At 38.4% G+C, this 18,800-nt stretch overlaps 2 protein-coding genes across 2 annotated transcripts; one reads left to right on the top strand and one right to left on the bottom strand.

The window, feature by feature from the left end:
* Nucleotides 1–987: 987 nt before the first annotated feature.
* Nucleotides 988–5,985, bottom strand: LOC133880372 (spindle and kinetochore-associated protein 1 homolog). Its single transcript, XM_062319326.1, has 9 exons — nucleotides 5,768–5,985; nucleotides 5,539–5,663; nucleotides 4,691–4,803; nucleotides 4,503–4,581; nucleotides 3,142–3,209; nucleotides 2,436–2,541; nucleotides 2,320–2,349; nucleotides 1,736–1,849; nucleotides 988–1,172 (listed from the first exon to the last, which is right to left on the bottom strand). Exons 1-9 carry the CDS (start codon nucleotides 5,862–5,864, stop codon nucleotides 1,095–1,097), a joined length of 810 nt encoding a protein of 269 aa, XP_062175310.1. The 5' UTR covers nucleotides 5,865–5,985; the 3' UTR covers nucleotides 988–1,094.
* Nucleotides 5,986–7,176: 1,191 nt separating this feature from the next.
* Nucleotides 7,177–14,793, top strand: LOC133879107 (pentatricopeptide repeat-containing protein At1g59720, chloroplastic/mitochondrial-like). Its single transcript, XM_062317651.1, has 3 exons — nucleotides 7,177–7,321; nucleotides 13,578–14,143; nucleotides 14,725–14,793. Exons 1-3 carry the CDS (start codon nucleotides 7,177–7,179, stop codon nucleotides 14,791–14,793), a joined length of 780 nt encoding a protein of 259 aa, XP_062173635.1.
* The last annotated feature ends 4,007 nt before the right edge of the window (nucleotides 14,794–18,800 follow it).

An 18,800-nucleotide genomic window follows, 5' to 3' on the forward strand; every position in this document is an offset into this window, starting at 1 on the left:
TAAAATAAGAACCTATTTTTCTAAAAGAAACCTTAAGCCTCTGGTCGGTTACCTAGAAATTGTTGAAAAGCATGAGACTGAAACTTGAAATTTGTTATGTTATTCCGTTCGCTTCTTTGGAATTGAAAATCTCAAAAAAATTCAGCAAAATAACCTTGCAAAAAAAATGCTAGTGTTTTCTTGGAATCCAACAGGGCACATAAGCTAAATTATCTTTCTTTCTTTTTTGTTCTTCTCAGTTGAATTTTTTTTCTCTTCTCCAGGAAGGTGAAAGGCAACATAAAATAGCAAGGATTTCCTACAATTGGAGCGCTCAAATTTTGTTGAAATTTAGGCAACTGAGAAAGGGATTGCAAAGTCCACCTGTCCCGAATAGTCTAGGGTGTAGTCATCTGTAAATTGCCAGAACTTCAATAAAATTTAGACACTAATTATTGAAAATCTTAATCCATCATGAATGACCTAATAATTATAAGTATCTAGTTTACTATCAACATTGCTTTCATCCCATAAATTTTGGAAATTTTGCAAAATGAAATCAATCTTGGAATTATTAGGAAGCCTAAGTGCTATTACTTCGTGTCAAATTAGACATTTTTTGCATTTTTCTCCTCAAAATACCCTTGAAGTTATTAAAAAATAAAATAATAAAAAATAACCATTTGAAAAAAAAAATTAGTGGGGCTGAAATGAAAAGGGCTGCCCTTTTTTGATATTTTCAGTTTTTCCATTTTATTTTTTATTTTTGCTTTGTTTTGGAGAGAAAAATACTAAAGTTTAGAATTTGACACGCAAAGGTAGTTAAGATGATATAGATTATGGTTCTAACAACTTCTATCCAAACAAGTTGATAGAACCATAATCTATATCATCTGAACCAGTTTTCCAGAAAACCTTGAAAATAGAATTTACAATCCTTACTGAGTTCAGCTTTCAAAAGCCAATGTTATCCTCTTTAGTCTTAACTATACTCATAAACCTTGAAAGTAAGAAAATGTATTCTCATTCCAGGTGAGGGCTTACAATCTTCTTTGAAAGAAATACAGGAAAAGATTATAAGCATGTAAACATGAGGTTCTTTGGGAAGCAAGGTTTCATTGAGGCTTCAAAAGAATAATCACACGGTGATGCCCAATCCGAGTCTCACTTAAGCGGCCAAGATGACGGAGGACCTGCAACACACCATGATACAGAGGGATGAGATTCTTTGCACAAACGGGCATGAAAGATGAAAGACATCTATTTATAATAGTTTTAGTCAAACATCAACATGCCAGTGTACAAAATGGAATTCCTCTTGTACAAAATTGATATTGTAATCCAATTTTGTCTACAGAAAAAATAAATTAACAAGAGGATCTCAGTACAATCAAATAAGGTGTTCATCATGATGTCTAGTGTCATCATACAAATTATTACAGCACTTGCATAACCAGAAAGTAGTTTACAGAACAAAAGGAATCCAACTTTCTTCATTTTTGTACTTTAAATTTTCATAAGGAATGTGATTCTTGGAGATGCAAAGATGCCTAATAGTTTTTGACAACCATCTCTAGGATCCTTTGGCCATGAAATGAAGTAAAAGTCCATATTAAAAACATTTACCCAACCCCGGGGTAGAGCACAAAGCCTGTATAGGTAAGGGTGGGTATTCAGTTTATCCCACAGGCCATTTTACTTCCTTGACAATGCATGGTTTAGCTATTCTAAATGCCTGTAGAAGGGGAACACTCACGGTCAGTATTGCTTTTCCAGTATTGTCAAGCTTCAGTGCTGGTCCTTTTATGTCATTTTCAAGAAAAAAGTGTTTTCCCTTTACGGCTTCTGTCATTGCAATATCCCTTAGCTCCTGCATGTGTCAGCAATGCTGAAAATCAGTAGCACGAATCAAAGAATAATTCATGCTCAAAACATTAATAGATAATCTGCACTAACAAATTTAAGCCAGTGGCCCGAAAAAGGAATACAGGTTCCCATCTTGGATTATAGTCTTGAGATTATGTTATATCAGCACCTCCTTCCTACACACTACAGGGAAAGGTCAAGGTGTTGGATGCCAGGACAGGAGGCTACTGCTCCCTTTTTTTTTTTTTTAGGATAGAATTCAGCAATAGCTTGCATAATATGGTGGTACCCCATCCCCATAACATAGACCCTCCCAACCTAGATATGGGATTTGATCCCAGATCTCTACTTCAACCACCTAGCGACAATCAGCCAGTGCTATTTTAAAGATAAATTATCCTTAGCTAGGTAAAGCGGGTGCAGGGAAGCATTCATTCAGAGATAGAACTGTTGATTGAGGTTTAGTTCACATACCAGGGCTTTGTCCCAGAGATTTTCTGCCAGCTTCATGAAGAAAGAAAACCATAATTAAGACAGATTTAAGATTATACACATATGTCTGAGTATCAGAAACAAAGTGGAATAAGAACCTTCTTCTTTGGAGCAGTAATAAGATGAGCATTTGCTTCAGCATAAGTTGCCATGTCATTAATAGCTGCATTGACCTTCTCCAATGTCAGCCTTCCTCTCATGTATCTGCAGTTCGTGACACATAGAGCTAGAAATTTTATGGAGTATAGTTATTAAATTAAAGGGGATATATCAGACATTCCCCACCCTCAAAACCACCCATAAAAGAAAAAGAAAGATTAAAAGGAGAGTAGGGACAGGAATTTAATGCATATGTAGAGGCTAAAGCTATATTATCAGACTCCCGTTTATCAATTGACAATTGGCATGTCTGACGTCCAACTTGACAACCATGCCCAATACTTGTAGACAAATTCAAAGGGTTCACCTCTATTTCTTAAAATATGTGCACATATAACTGAGGAAAGTATGATTATGATTGTCAGCAGTGTTTCAGCCTCCAAGGTTTTTCTGCATATGCACTAACTTAAACATACATAAGCACATAGCACACTATTGGTGATTTCAAACATAGAAATGATGCGCACATTCCCAGATACATCCCAGTGTCCAAATTTATAGGTGTGGTATTAGACAGCCATAACAAACCATATGATGGAAGCAAACAGCTTTCAGTAATCTGTTGCGATACATAAGCAGGAGGTGTAGCTGAAACTCGCACTCATATCAAATGTTGAACAATTACATAAAGAAATATGTACTTACGATGACAGAGAATCCAGTTCATTGGCAGTTATATACCACAGTGGTGGAGAGCCACGACCCTTTTTCTCCTGGAATTGATAACATAACAAAATTAGAACATATGCTTGCAGTAATTTGCTCATACTGCAGCTGCATATGACTTTAACAAAACTGCCAAAAGACCTATTTATTGTTTTTTTTTTTCTTTCATTTGATACCTCGACCCTTTTCTTAAGGTTCAGTGGAAGAGATTTATTTTGTATTATCATGATGGTGCTGGTGGAGCAATAGAAGTAGTATATAAGCAAGGGAGTCACTATTTAATACATAAATCAAAAGAATTCATCTAAACAGCCATAACCATAGACAACCCCAAATTTGATGGTGAAGAATCAAAAAGTTTTTTTAATTACATCAACATTCTGAGTTTTCACATCAGACAACACATTTCCAGTGAACAACCAAGTTAAAGCTCCTTTAATATGTTAAGGTGCTGCTATTGTGTATTCGTGTTCTTGCCATGACCCCATAAGATTACAATTTGTAGCTGTTATTGTTCAAGGATATTCACTTCCAAGAAAAATGATAAACATTTCAAATACATATTATGCAAGCTTTGCATCTTAGATATCCACTCATAAATTACAACATCAATTCCTTAATAACATTCATTTTTTAGAGTAGATCATGCAAATAAGGAGTCTTTGTATTTCATTGTTGATGGATAGAACCAGGTGGTATGAAATTCTGAATTCTGAGCATCATTTGATACCGTGAAAAAAAAAAAAAAAAAGCAACGAAATCATTAACACCTGAGCATGCCCCTCAAACCCTGGAAGTTGACTAGCTTGATATGAGTGCTACTGAACGAAATTATCTAGCCAACTTCTCACATCTGGGTGACTGGGTTACTCTTCAGTTATATTGATATGTTTTAAAACATCTAAGATACATCAACAGAACCATCATGTAAAAATACCAACCCTCAAAGCAAGCCGTTGTTCTACTATCGAAACATCTTGGCTAGCTCCAAAGTCAGATGAATTACAGATACTAATTCAATATGTAAATAAAAAACCAACTCATTCTTTTTTTTTCTTTTTTCTTTTTGATTGGTAAGTTACACCTAGTAGATCTTCAACCCATAATCACACCCTCTACATTATTTTTAAAACGAGAAGTTCCATTTGAGCAAAAGTTCATTGGCAAGAAATCAACTCATTCTTGCAAATGGTCAAGTTTTACTGTATGCTTTTTAGATAGTTAACTACAATTAGGGGTGAAATTATTGCTGAATATGGTTCCGTAGATTGCAAATTCTAATCCACATTTTTCTTTTTCTTTTTTCTTCCCTTAACCCTGTTCTAGTAGATTCCACTTACCTTAGGTAATGCTGCAGGCTCTTCCTCAAGTTTTAAAGACCCAACACCAGGGTCTTGTTTCGAGAATTCTGACAGCAAACTGGAACCCCAAAATTAACAAGAATTGGTTATCAACACAAAGGAAATAAATCCAAACAACAAAATCTTAAAATATAAACTAGTAAAACCAGAAAAACAAATACTACTACCATCTATTAGTTTCCAAGTTTGTCACAGACAGTCTTTCAGGAAGAAATGACGGAACATAAACAGACATACTCTGCAATTTCTTCTGCTGTCGCAATGATGCATCTATGAGGTTCTGCAACCACAGCAAGAAAGAGACAATCAACCAACCTAACTCAAATCCTCACCCCCTAGTTGCTTAGGGAAAACATAGGCAAAGACCAAACAAAAATATAACATTTGCATCAGGCTCAGTTTTATGAAGGAATTAGTTTCTTCAAATTCCAAATGAACCATAAGTATAATAGATTTATTTAAAACCTTCTCCAAAACTACAATAGTCATATATTGGCATAATGAGAAAATCAACTCGACCAAGCCATATGGTCGTATCAGGCACAATTGAGTAAATCTATATGATAGAATAAATCCATATCGCAAAAACTGAATTACTAACAGTTTATTTTCCCTTCTCAAGTGCCATGTATATAATCCAGAAACCAAATAGAGCGCAATTAGAAACTAACCAACATAGTCGAATTTTCACATTTCAGAGCCAAAATAAGAAAAATTAACACACCCAAAAAACTTAAAGTACCTGGTCTTTTCCTAAAAGAGGCATATAACAAAACCTAAAATCTAAACTTGAAAACCATTTTCCTCCATTTTGTCAGCCACCAAACATACCCTAATTCCCCACCACCTCACTTGCACAGAAGATCTTTTTCTTTTTTTCTCTCTTTCATAAATTTAATCCCCAAACAGTGAAAACCCCTAAGTTTCAAAATATAAAACCACTTAAAATTCCCACAATTCATAAACAACAATTTCTTTTAAAAAGAAAAAGAGAGAGAGAGTGAGAGAGAGGCACTTTGGCTTTGGGAATAGCTAGGGTTTCTTCGCGCAAGCGGCCTTTGATAGCCTGAAGCTGAAGCTCCATGGCCTTCAATGCGACGTCCACCGCCGACAAATCGGTGATACTTGTGGCCGGGTACACTGAAAATCATACAACCAAGAAATTCTCATCCTTGGACGCGTCTGATTTGACGAAATTCTTTTGGCAAGAAAAAGGAAAACGTGTTCTTTGGAAATTGACTCACTGTTTCGTGCAACGACGAGCTCTTGAAGCTCCGCAATGCGAGTGTTGAACGATGACATCAGATCGTCCAGCGACGACCCAGCTTTTTTCTCCTCCATCTCTCTCTCTCTCTAGAATTGAATTCACTGTGATTTTTAGTGTATGTTTTGGAATTTCAAATCCTGGGAAATGGCTTTCTGGCGGGAAGAGAATTGGGGATGTTAGAGAACCGATGTCGTTTTGAAAGATAAATGGAGACAATCTTCCCATTTCCTTCATAAACCAAATTTTATCTAAAAATAAAAAAAAAAATTTCTTTTTTATTTTTTGCATCCTTCTTTAGTTTCTTTAATTATGTTTCTTTCATAACAAGATTGCTAATAATTAAGAATGTACAAGCGAATTAGTTATTAATTATTAATAATTGTTAACGATTACTAATCAAATAACAAAGAAATTAAAAAAATCGGATAATCAAATAACCGAGTACTCCGATTACGGTTATCGATTTTAATATTTTAAGAAATCGGTAACTGTTATTTTATATTACAAGTAAAAAAATATAAATAATTAAAAATATAATACTAATTCTAAGTTCGACCTAATTCTCTTCCTATTCTTTCTCAACTAGCCGTCGCCTAGGGTCCCAGACGCCCACTTCGTTCTTTCTCTTCTGTTCTTCTTCTTTTCTTGTTCTCTCGTCGCCAACTCCCACTCTCCCAGACCGAGTCCCTCTCATTCTCGCAGGAAAATAGCTACAGTGTCACACCGTCACTGACTCACTCTCCCTCTGTCCCTCTCATTCTCGCAGCAGCGTCACTCTCCCTCTATTTCTCATCTCTGGCTTTGTCACAGGTTTGATTAGAGAGGATCAAATCTGGATGTAGAGCAACACGCGTGAGCATGGGAAAGAGCATCAGCCATTTCGTGTAACGTGGAGAGTTGCAGTCTTGAGCCAAGCGATTACACACCTCATAGAATATTCTAGAAGGGGAAGGGAGCATGGGTATATATATGAAGCAAGTAGGAGTAAGAGTAACTCAACAATGTAAGTTTTGTTAGTTTGTTATGACTGAAGTGAGCTGTCAAGCAATTGGACTAACCACATGGGTTGAGCTGCATACAAGTGGGCTATAAAATAAAAGGCCCAATCTATTTTGTAATGGGAATCATTCGGTTAATTGTATTCTCATTAGTTAAACTAGCTTAGCAAATATAATTCTAGAAGAGTTAAGATCAAACTCGAATTGATCTTTGAGGGTGTAATCAGTCTTTTTGTTATACAATCCATTTATTTCCAGTCTCTAATTCTTACAAGTTCATCTTAAATACCTAATTCAATAACATACTTGTTACAAATTTGTATCAAAGCAAAAAAATTTATTGGCGGATCAATTGGTTCCTGGAGCTTCTATGCCCAACGGTACAAGGATGAATCAATTGACAGAGAGTTTTGCTGCATTGAAAAAAACGGTGGAGAAAAATGAGGTGCAGGCAGAGAAGAAGTACACAGATTTGCTGAAGAACATGGAGGAAATACAGAAGAAGATGGAAGGGATGCAGACTAGTAGTGACGGTAATAAAAAAAATTGACCAGATTATGTAGAATTTTACTCACCTTACTCAGGCTATGGAGTCAATCAAGTCGCCTAACAATTCCAAATTTTCGATTGGCGAAACGTCTGGTCAAGTAGAGGGAAGTGGTAAGCAATTTCATCATGTGTTGCTCCAATCCAGCCAAAGCAAAGAAGCTCAGCAACCTGCTGAATTTAGGATGATTGGTGAAAATCCAGTTACTAGGGTTTTTGGTGATCACATGCTGAGAGCTCCATGAGTTCCACATATTCAGGAGCCACAATTTCAGAATGAAAAGAATTTCCAGCAGCCACAGTTCGTAAAGGACAGATTCACTAGATTTGCAGAGGACAAATTTAATGGAAGGTAGTTTTTTCCTACCATTCCAAGACATCAATGTCATCCACATCAAGATGAAATGCAAGCCAAAAGGCATTATCATGAAGAAAAAAAAAAAAAAAAAGTTTGATCAGCAAGGTGAGGATCATGGTGGTATTACAACAAGGTCGGTACATACAAACTTTCCTAAATTTGATGGTAGTGATTGGCTGGATATATAAGGCAAATAAGTTTTTTTATTTTCATACAACTCCTTATAATCAAATGTTGATGTTAGCTTATATTCATATGGAAGGCAAGGCATTAGTTTGGTATCAATCAGGATATGGATATGGCAGACGCTTTACTGAGTTGGGAGATATTTACTCATGCTTTGTTAGATAGGTTTGATCCTTCTTGTTATGGTAATCCAATGGAGTCTCTTACTAGGCTTAAACAAGTATCTAGTGTGAAGGAATATAAGGAGAATTTTGAGGCTATTTCAAATTGATTGAGGGGAATTAGTGACCATAACAAACTAAGTTGCTTCTTAAGTGGCTTAAAAAATGAAATTAAGTTGCCTGTGCGTATGTTTAATCCCCCCAATTTACTAGTTGCTTATGGTTTAGCCAAAGGTTCAAGAAGAACATGTTATGTTGGGAAGGAGAAGTTACAGAAATTTTACTAGCTCAGGTTTTCCTAAATCTGGAAATAATGCCACTAGTCCACAGTTTGTAACTCTTTTGAAAGCCACTATTCCAATTCAGAAAATTTCTCAATCTCAGATGGATGAGAGAAGGAAGAAATGTCTCTGTTATAATTGCGATTCTAAATGGTATTTTGGCCATAAGTGCCAAAATCCTAAGTTGTTTTTACTGAATAGTGAAGAGATTATTGCGGAACTTGATTTGTCATTTCAATCTGAGTTAGAAGGGTAGGGTTTAGACCTCATGAAGTTTAATTATAGTGAGGCCAAACCAGAAATCTCAATACAGGCCATTACTAGCAGTGTTCATCCTAAGACTATGAGAATAGTGGGGAGGGTTAAAAATCAGAATTTGACGTTACTCATTGATAGTGGGAGTACTTATAATTTTCTGATTTCTTCAGTGGTAAAGAAAACTAGATTGTTACTTAACAGAAAGTGTCAAATCCATGTGAAGGTAGCTAATGGGGAAGAAGTACTAAGTGAGTGCAAGTGTAGTGAAGTTCAAATACAACTCAAAGATATGTCTTTTGGAGTGGATACTTATGTAATCATATTAGCTTGATGTGATATGGTTCTAGGTATTCAATGATTAGTAACTCTTCGTTCGATTTTGTGGAATTTTAAAGCTTTACCATAGAGTTTACCATTGCCAAAGAAAACTTTATGTTACAAAGGTTGGCTAGCCCACACTTTTGGGAGGAAACTAAGTTTTTTACTTCTAAACTAGAAGGGAAAAAATGGTTATTGTTACAGCTTTTAGAGAATGTAGGAGATTCTGCAGGGGTCTTGGTTGACACAGAATTAGAACAAATTTTGGGGGATTTTGTGGACATATTTGCTGAACCTACGGGTCTACCTCCTTTTAGGTCACACGACCATGCTATTGTGTTAAAATCTGATGCACAACCAATGTGTGTTCGACCCTACCGTTACCCTTATTTTCAGAAGGAGGAAATTGAGAGAATTGTTTGGGAGTTACTTGAATCAAGGGGGGGGGGGGGGGGGGGGGGGGTGTTATTAAACCATCTCAAAGCCCCTTTTCCTCTCCCGTTTTACCGTGCCTTAAACAAGGAGACAATAACGGATAAATTTCCTATTCTGATAATTGATGAACTCCTCGATGAGTTGCATGGCTCTAGAGTGTTTTCTAAGCTTGATTTACAATCCAGTTATCATCAAATACGTGTCAAACCAGAAGATATTCCTAAGACAACATTCAGGACACATGAAGGACACTACGAGTTTTTAGTTATGCCATTTGGCTTAACAAATGCCCCATCAACTTTCTAGAGTTTGATGAATGACATATTATAGCCCTACTTAAGAAAAATTATTTTGGTGTATAGTCTTAATATGCAAGAACACTTATAGCATCTCAATCTCAGTTTAGATGTGCTGAGGGCACATCAGCTATTTGCCAATAAGATTAAATGTAAGTTTGGTTGTGTCGAGATCGATTATTTGGGGCATCTCATCTCAGCCAAAGGAGTCAAAGCTGATGGGAAGAAGTTGATTGCTATGGTGGAATGGCCTAGGCCTAAGTCCTTAAAGGCTTTGCGGGGTTTTCTTCGTCTTACAAGGTACTACCGCAAATATTTCAAGGGATATGGCTCCATTGCAGCCCCCTTAACAGATTTGTTCAAGAATAATGCTTTTCACTAGAGTGAAGGGGCTGAAGAAGCTTTTATAGAGTTTACACAAGCTATGACTAATCCTCCAATGCTCATTCTACCAAATTTTGGTAAACCCTTTCTGATTGAATGTGATGCTTCAGGCCGCGGTATTGGAGCATTATTGATGTCCTTTTTCAGCCAAGCTCTCAAAGGGAGATTTTTGTTAATGTCTACCTATGAGAGGGAATTGGTAGCTTGGTTTCAGCCGTAAAGAAATGGAGGCCTTATTTGTTGGGACATTGCTTTGCCATCAAAACAGACTACCAAAGTTTAAAATTTATATTTGAACAGAAAATAGGAACTCCTATACAACAAAAGTGGATTACTAAGTTGTTAGGCTATGATTTTGTTGTTGAATACAAAAAAGGCCAAGACAACATAGTAGCGGATGCTCTTTCTAGGAGGGATGAAGATGAAGAGCAATAAATCACTTTATCGATGATTTCTTAGCCTACTTTGAATGGCTAGCCGAATTGAAGGAAAGCTATATTTCTGAACCTATAATGTAGAGCATAGTTCAGCAATTCCAAGAGGGTAAGCTTTCTAACACAAAATTTTTCCCTCAGACATGGTGTCCTATTGTACAAGTAGCATATGTAAATAGGAGAAAACTTTCGAGGCAAGATTTTGCAATTTGTGCATGCTAGTCCTTTAGCAGGTCATGCAGGATATGACAAGACTATACATCGAGCCAGAAAAGATTTTTTTTTTTTTTTGTGCCAGGGTTGAAGTCTGATGTTGAGAAGTTTATTCGAGAATGTGATACATGACAAAGGGTGAAAGCAAAAAATGTTTCTCCTACAACGTCATTACAGCCTGTGCAAATCCCTAAACGACCTTGGCTGAGTATTTCAATGGACTTCATTGAAAGGTTGCCACTATCAGGGGGGTTACAATGTGATTTGGGTGGTGGTTGATAGGCTAACTAAGTATGCTCATTTTCTAGTTCTTAAGAACCTTTAGACAGCTGACAAGTTAGCACAGCTTTCTATTAGCCAATTGTTCGAACTCCACGGTATGCCTCATTCTATCATTCATACAAGGATACTACTTTCACAAGTAACTTTTGGACTGGAATTTTCAAAGCACAAGCGGTATTTTTAGCTTTCAGTACGACTTATCACCCTCAGTCTAATGGTTAGTTAGAAACAGTCAATAAATATGTGGAGAACTATTTGAGATGCATGATTTGTGACAAACCAAGTGAATGAGTGTAGGGGCTACCATTAGCAGAATATTACTATAACACTTCCTTTCATCATTCTACCAAAATAACTCAATTTGAAGCTATCTATGGCTACTTACCTCCCCGGCTGCTTACCTACATGTTAGGGACTATGTAGTTGGCTACGATAGAGACTTAGCTTCGCTCATGTGATGAAATCTTGAAGCTTTTAAAGGAAAACACTCACAGAAGTCAGAATCGGATGAAGAAATATACAAATCTGAAACGTATAGAACATTATTTTAAAGAAGGAGAGTTGGTTTACTTACGTTTGCAACCCTACTGACAACTCTCGGTAGCTTGGCATTGCAACCTCAAGTTGTCTCCTCGCTTCTATGGGCCTTTCCAGATTCTTCAGAAGGTGGGTACAGTGGCATATCGTTTGGATCTACCGGTGGGATCACTCATCCACCATTTTTTCATGTTTCTCAGTTGAAGCTCAAGTTGGGACGATCTGTTGAAATGATTACCCAACTTCCTCCCACCAATGATCACGGTGTCATTCAACCTGAGCTTGACGAGATTTTGGACCGTCGCTCTGAATAGGTTCATAATCGAGCCGTGGTGGAATTCCTAGTTCTTTAACAGGGACAACTCGCCGACGAGGAGTCAAGGGAGCCTTTCCATCGTCTGAAAGCATCTTACCCACGCCTGTGGGCAAGGTGTTGTGAATGGGAGAGGTATTGTCACAAGTCTGATTAGAGAGAATCAGATTTGGATGTAGAGCAACATGCGTGAGCATGTGGAAGAGCATTAGCCATTTCGTGTAACGTGGAAAGTTACAATCTTGAGCCAAGTGATTACACAGCTGGCAGAGTATTCTAGAAGGGCGCATGGGTATATCTAAATCAAGTAGGAGTAATTCAATCATGTGGGCTTTGTTAGTTTGTTAGAACTAAAGTGAGCTGTCAAGCAATTGGACTAACCACTTAGGTTGAGCTGGCATACAAGTGGGGTATAGAATAAAGGGGAGTGATCCTTACACTCTTTGTGCACAACAATGGTACAACACTAAGGCACATTGGGGTGGGACCCAATGTGTGGACCCCACTCCAATGTGCCTTGATGTTGTGTCATTGTTGTGCATTGTGAGTGTTTTGATCATTTCTCTAGAATAAAAGGCCTAATATATTTTGTAAATGGATTCATTCAGTCAATTGTATTCTCATTAGTTCAACTAGCTTAGCAGATATAATTCTAGAGGAGTTTAGATCAAACTCGAATTGATCTGTAAGGGTGCAATCAATCTTTCTATTATACAATCTATTCATTTCCAGTCACTAATTCTTACAATTTCATCTTAAACTCATGTCTTCCACGAGGACGATTGGGTAGGGGTGAAAATTTGGCCGGTAAGCGGGAAACCGATTTGATACCCCGTAATCGGCTACCTGGAGTGAGTTACTGGTTATAGCCTTTTCAAAAACCCAGTTAAAACAGGAAACCAGGAATATATATATATATATATATATATATATATATATATAAAATTTAAAATAATACGGTTAGGGTTAGTTGTGTCCTTAGAGCATTCCCAATGGATTAGTTATTTGCAACTTTAGGCTAAAGAAGCTAAACAAAAGATTAAAAACACACTCCATTGAATTATCTAAACAAAAGCTAGAATACATTTTTCTTAGATCCGAGAACAGTGCAACGCTACATGTAGCATTGTACTGTTCACATGTATGTCTTTTATTTTATTGTTTATCTCACGGAAAATGAGGAATGCTCACACTCCTTGTTAGCTCTAACCTCTGCAACCTCAAATGGCTCAAACGTGAAAACCCTCTCATTTCGAACCCACAATCCAAAATGAAGCTCACTAATCCTTGACCCAGGGGCGGAGCCACCTTGTGCCTTGGGGGAGCCTAGCCCCTCCCCCCCCCCCCCCCCCCCCCCAAGGACCAAAGTGGTCCGCAAAACAAAACAAAAAATTAAAAATTTTACTCCTTTTTTTTTTATTAATTTCCCCCCCCCCCCAATTTTATTTATTTATTTATTTTTTCAATTTGGCCCCCCCACATCTCAAATCCTAGCTCCTCCCCTGCCTCAACCCGTCACAAATTCCACCATTTATCCAAAACAGAGAAACCTCCGTACCTCCAAATTCACCTCCCAAGATAATGACGAAAACGACTCACACTTCGTATTGATCCTCGAAGACATCGTGCGAGGAAACCAGAGCTGGAAAGTCGCGCTCGATGGTGTCTTGGTTGTGAAGCTCATGAAAGAGAATAAATTGTTGCCTAAAGTTAGAACTCGGAATGCCCTTTTAAACGGGCTAGTGAGAATTAGGCAATTTGATTTAGTTTTGCAATGGTTTGATGAGTTTGCAATTGCGCGTATTCGGCCCGATGTTTATATGAATTGGATGTGTATATTAACAAAAGTCTGATTCATTTATATGGTACTTGTGGGTGTCTGGATTTAGCACGGAAAAAATTTGAAATTATGCCAGAAAGGAATGTGGTTCCACGGAATGCCATAGTTGATTCTTGTGTTCGGTTAGGCGAGTTTGATACTGCATTAAAACTATTTGGTGAGATATTGAACATGTTTGAGCCTGATGGGCACATGATGCAGAGTGTTATTAGTGCTTGTGTTGGTCTGGGTTCTATGTCTTTGGGGATGTGGGCTCATACTTGTTTGTTGAGAAAGTGTCGTGCTGAAATGGTTGATGATGTTTTGGTGAACAATTGCTTGGTGGATATGTATTGCAAATGTGGGTCATGGCAAATTGCTCAACAAATCGTTGAGAGGATGCCTAAACGCGATGTAAATTCGAGGAATTCAATGATTTTGGGGTTAGCCATGCATGGGAAGGCTAAGGCAGCATTGGAGTATTTTGACCGTATGGTTGGGATGGAGAGGTTTGTGCCTGATTTCATCACGTTTGTTGGTGTTTTGGGCGCATGTAACCACATAGGCCTTCTGAGAAAAAAATGAACGTTCGAAAAATTTGCGTCAAAAAAATAACAGATTTAACAAAAACGACTATTAAAAAAAATGCCTAGTAGAAAAATGGTCGTTCGAGAAAAAATGACTGTTGAAAAATTTACGTTTGAAAAATGACCATTTTAGCAAAATGACCGTTAAAAAATATGATAATTAAAAAAGTAATAAAGAAAGCATATCTAAATAATATAGAGTTATGAATAGATAATCGGATGTATGATACCTTTTAAAGCCCATTAAGTAAACTAAATAAAGTGGGTTTTGATTAGCTGTTTTAGATTGAGATATACATAAGCTAAATAAAATGAGTTTTAATTAGTTATTTTAGATTGAGATATACATAAGTCATTGCATTCCCAATGGATTAGCTATTTGCAACTTTTGGCTAGAATAGATAAGCAAAAGCTCAAAAATCCACTCCATTGGATTATGTTAAGTAAATGTAAAATAGATTTCCATCCATTTGTGAACAGTGCAACGCTACATATATTTTATTTTTTCTTTATTTTATTCTTTCTCAGGCCTGTTTTCTTGTTTCAATTTCCGGGAGTGAATGCATGCAGGAAGTGCAGACGGTGGATGAGGTGTGAACATTTGTTCTTTGCGCTGCTTGTAACGGGCTTGTTTGGTAAAGACATGTACAGAACAGAAAAGAGTAGTGGGTTGTTAATTTTGGAATTAGTAAAAAGTGATGATGTGATATAAAAAGGTGAAAATAATTTGTTTTGTAGTGAATTTTTTTATTTGAATAGTAATAAAAATTATTGATATGATATAAAAAGTGAAAAAAATGAGAATATTTTGACGTTGATTGATGGTAGAAAAAATGAAAAAGTAAAAGAAAAAGTACATAAACAGTATATGCATTTCTGTGTACTGTTCTGTAACTTAACAAACAAGGTCGTTATTAGTCTAGTCTGGTTGTCGTGACGTTGCGTCTGTGTCAAACACATGTTGAACTAACAGAGAAGTGTTTTGATGTAGGAATCGATTTGGGTAAAATTTGTCTGGGGTTTTTGTTCTTCACGACCAAAAAGTAATTTATCACCGATCAGTTTTTCATTTTCATGCATAATTTTTCTGGGCTCTTTATATCCACGAAATTTTGTTCTCTTTTCTTTTCATTTTTGTACCATTACATCCGAAATATGTTTTCTTTTCTCTTGTTCTTGCTACAGAACCGAAATACAGTATATTGTTGCTTGAATTCCGAGAGTTTCTGCTACTTGAACTGAAATCAGAAGTTTGGATTGAGTTCTACCGTGCTTGAAAGAGATGACAATCAATTAAGTGATTTCTATAAAGCATTGTCTTTTGGGTAGCTTCGAAAAAGAAAAACTTGTTCTTTTTTCCTTTAATTTTCATGTTCGATTAGTTTGTGTTCCTGTAACGGTTTGCGAATTTGTTTGGGGTTTTTGAAGGATGGAGTGACACTTTGTGTTCCAACTCCTATCATTTTACTCAACTAGTCAACTATGCCACCAATCTAACCGAAGATGAAGTTTTTTGCAGTTCAGTAATAGAAACTGCAGCTTTGCATTGAGTTTAGTTTTTAATCTGAAATGCAGATATCACGATAATAAAAAAGGTAATAAAAAAAAAGTAAAATATAGAGTTAAAGAATAAATAATTGAATGTATGGTACATTTTAAAACCTATTACCTAAATTAGATAAAATGAGTTTTGGTTAACTATTTTAGATTGAAATACTCAAAGGCATTGGATTGCTCTGGTGTTTTCTAACTTTTCTTTTGAGTATAACTTCTATACGGTCATGATAGAAAACAAGGTTTTTCTGCCCACTTATAAGCAATCAACACATCTAGAAACAAAAAAAATTAAAATCAGCTGAAGTACTGGATCCTTCTCACAACTCCTACTATCACGATCAGACTTTTCTCTAGGCTAAAGAAAAACTCCCCCAAACCGGAAGATTTGCACCATCATCTCCCCAAATCCTCAACCCCATCGTGGCACTGCCCAGGCCAAATAGCAGCCGCCACCGACTGGGCCGGACACTACCTCCACTGCCCGGATTGGACCATGCCGCCAACGCCCAGGCTGAATGTCACAGCTCTGCGAAGAGAGAGAGAGAAATCAAGCTTGAAGCTTGAAGAAAGATAGTTGAGGAGTTGTGTGGTCGAACAGGAGGGTTACGTGGCTTCATCAGAACGTGGGAGTGGGCGGTCTAGCTAGGCATTCAGCTAGGCATTCTAGAAGCCTCATACGGTACGTTTCGGGGGTCCTAGGATGGTTGATACGGTGCGTATTACTAAATAAGGAACTGCCGTTTTATTCCTTAAGCTAGTCGTTTATGGGTCCTTAGTACTGTCGTTCAGTAGGGTTAGAAATGCCATTGTAAGAGACACTATATAAGTCTCGTTTAGGGAAGAATGAGGGATCTGGAAAATTGGACTTGTTCCTTGGAGGGTGGCTCCTCGAATCTGCCGCTTATGTTTTCTTAGCAACTTTCAGTAATTTACAGTATATTTTCTCTCCATTTTCTCTCTAATTCCATCTAAATTTCCTATAAAACCCTAAACAGTAATCTACGTGTAACAATTGGTATCAGAGCCCCGGTTCTGGCCTATGAAAACCAGGTCCGGTACTATGGCAGAAGAGACGCAGCAATTGAGGAATCATGTAACCCAGCTTCAGGCCGAAATGGCTACTAGAACGGACTTAGCTAATCTCCAGACAAATCTGAAGGAAGCACTGCAGCAAGCTCAGGCAGAAATGATACAGATGGTTCAATCCATGTTGTCTAGTCAGGTGGGATCTAGCGGGTCTCATGGGTTGGGTGGCGGGCACCAGGAACGGGGAAGGAATGTAGAGCGCGGGGAGTCTTCGAACCCAGAGGGATCTAACTCCAGCGATGGGCTCAAGCCTAAAACAATCCGATGGGAATTCCCACGGTTTGACGGTGAAGACCCGGAATCGTGGTGTTGCCGTGCGGAACAATACTTTGATTATTATAACACTCCTGACCCTCAACGCCTTTCCATCTCCTCCTTTCACATGGAAGGAAGAGCCATGGTCTGGTTCCAAGAATTCAAGTCTACCAACCGGGAGGCTTCTTGGGGGGAGTTTGTCACAGCTCTCCAAATTCGGTTTGGTAAGGGTGCTTACGACGATCCTATGGAGTCCCTATCCAAGTTGAAACAGGAAGGACCCTTGGATGAATATAAGAGCAAATTTGACACCCTGGCCCTTAAGGTCCAGGGATTGCCCGAAGCACACAAGCTAAGTTGCTTTATGAGGGGATTGAAGGAAGAAATCCGACTGCCGGTAAGGATGTTCAATCCAAAGAACTTGGTGGATGCGTATGCACTAGCTCGGATTCAAGAGGAGTGTGTAATGAATACGGCTAGGAGTTTCCGATTGAGCTGGCGATCGGTGCAGATAACCCAATCGCATCGGAGGTTATCCACGGAACTTCCAGTCGGGGTTGCTAAGGGGAACAGTTTTACCCCTACTAAGTTCACTCAGCCTGTGCCCCTAAGGCAAAATGTCCTACCGCCACCTGGGGGAGGATTAACCCGGTCAGAAAATGCAAGTCCCAACCGAGCCTTGGTGCCGGTTCAGAAAATCACTCAGGCCCAGATGGAAGAGCGCCGGAGGAAAGGACTTTGCTACTCTTGTGATGCAAAGTGGGTTAGAGGCCACGTCTGCCAAGTGCCCAAGCTTTTTCTCATTGAGATTGCGGACCAGGAGGAAGGAGAAGGAAGCAAGACAGCTTCTTAAGCTGAAGAAGACCCAGGGGAGTTCTTCTTGGAAGAGTTCCCGGAAATTTCGCTCAATGCCATCACGGGGTCACCGAGTCCTAAAACTATGAGAATTGTGGGAATCATTCGATTCCGTCAGGCTATTATCTTAATTGATTCGGGTAGTACCCACAACTTCATGGATGCCAAACTGGCTGCTGCATTAGGAATTCAACCAGTTGGGCAAGACGGAATCAAGGTGAAAATTGCAAATGGGCAGGAAGTGGCAAGCCCCGGGAAGAGCAGAGAGGTGGAAGTTAAGATGCAAGGGTACATCTTCCGAACTGAGTTTTTTATCCTGCCCCTGGCAGGCTGTGATGTAGTACTAGGCATCCAATGGCTTAGAACCCTTGGACCCATCCTGTGGGATTTTACTCAGCTGGAAATGAGGTTCCGGTATGAGACATCTGATTGTACCCTGTGTGGACTCAGGCAAGGTCCCCAGATGAGTTGGGAGGAGGGAGACTCTTTCAAACTCTCAAGGCTGGAAGGGAAGGGCATTCTACTATACTTAATGGAACAGACTACCAATGGGGTCCTAGAGCCTAAACAATCCCGGACAGTCCCTAAACAGCCCCAGTTACCTGGTCCAGTGGCTGCCATACTTGAAGATTACCGTGACATCTTCCAGGAACCTAAAGGGCTGCTGCCTCACAGGGCCCACGACCATGCCATTACACTTCAAGAGGGAGCCCAACCGGTGTCAGTTCGGCCCTACCGGTACCCCTTCTACCAAAAAGAGGAGATAGAACGAATTGTGAAGGAATTGCTGGAATCAGGGGTTATTAGACCCAGTCACAGCCCATTCTCATCTCTGGTGTTATTAGTAAGGA

This window comes from Alnus glutinosa, chromosome 10 (genome assembly GCF_958979055.1).
Source record: "Alnus glutinosa chromosome 10, dhAlnGlut1.1, whole genome shotgun sequence".
NCBI classification, from domain to species: Eukaryota; Viridiplantae; Streptophyta; class Magnoliopsida; order Fagales; family Betulaceae; genus Alnus; species Alnus glutinosa.

What these genes read in the sequence shown, in the direction of transcription:
- LOC133880372 (XM_062319326.1), bottom strand. Translation starts at nt 5,864, where the DNA reads ATGGAGGAGAAAAAAGCTGGGTCGTCGCTGGACGATCTGATGTCATCG. An exon ending in TAGCTATTCCCAAAGCCAAA is followed by an intron (nt 4,804 to 5,538) that starts GTGCCTCTCTCT and finishes CTGTGGTTGCAG; the next exon opens with AACCTCATAGATGCATCATT. An exon ending in TTACTGCTCCAAAGAAGAAG is followed by an intron (nt 2,350 to 2,435) that starts GTTCTTATTCCA and finishes TTCTTCATGAAG; the next exon opens with CTGGCAGAAAATCTCTGGGA.
- LOC133879107 (XM_062317651.1), top strand. Translation starts at nt 7,177, where the DNA reads ATGAATCAATTGACAGAGAGTTTTGCTGCATTGAAAAAAACGGTGGAG. An exon ending in GATGCAGACTAGTAGTGACG is followed by an intron (nt 7,322 to 13,577) that starts GTAATAAAAAAA and finishes TGGTTTGATGAG; the next exon opens with TTTGCAATTGCGCGTATTCG. An exon ending in TGCCTGATTTCATCACGTTT is followed by an intron (nt 14,144 to 14,724) that starts GTTGGTGTTTTG and finishes ATTCTTTCTCAG; the next exon opens with GCCTGTTTTCTTGTTTCAAT.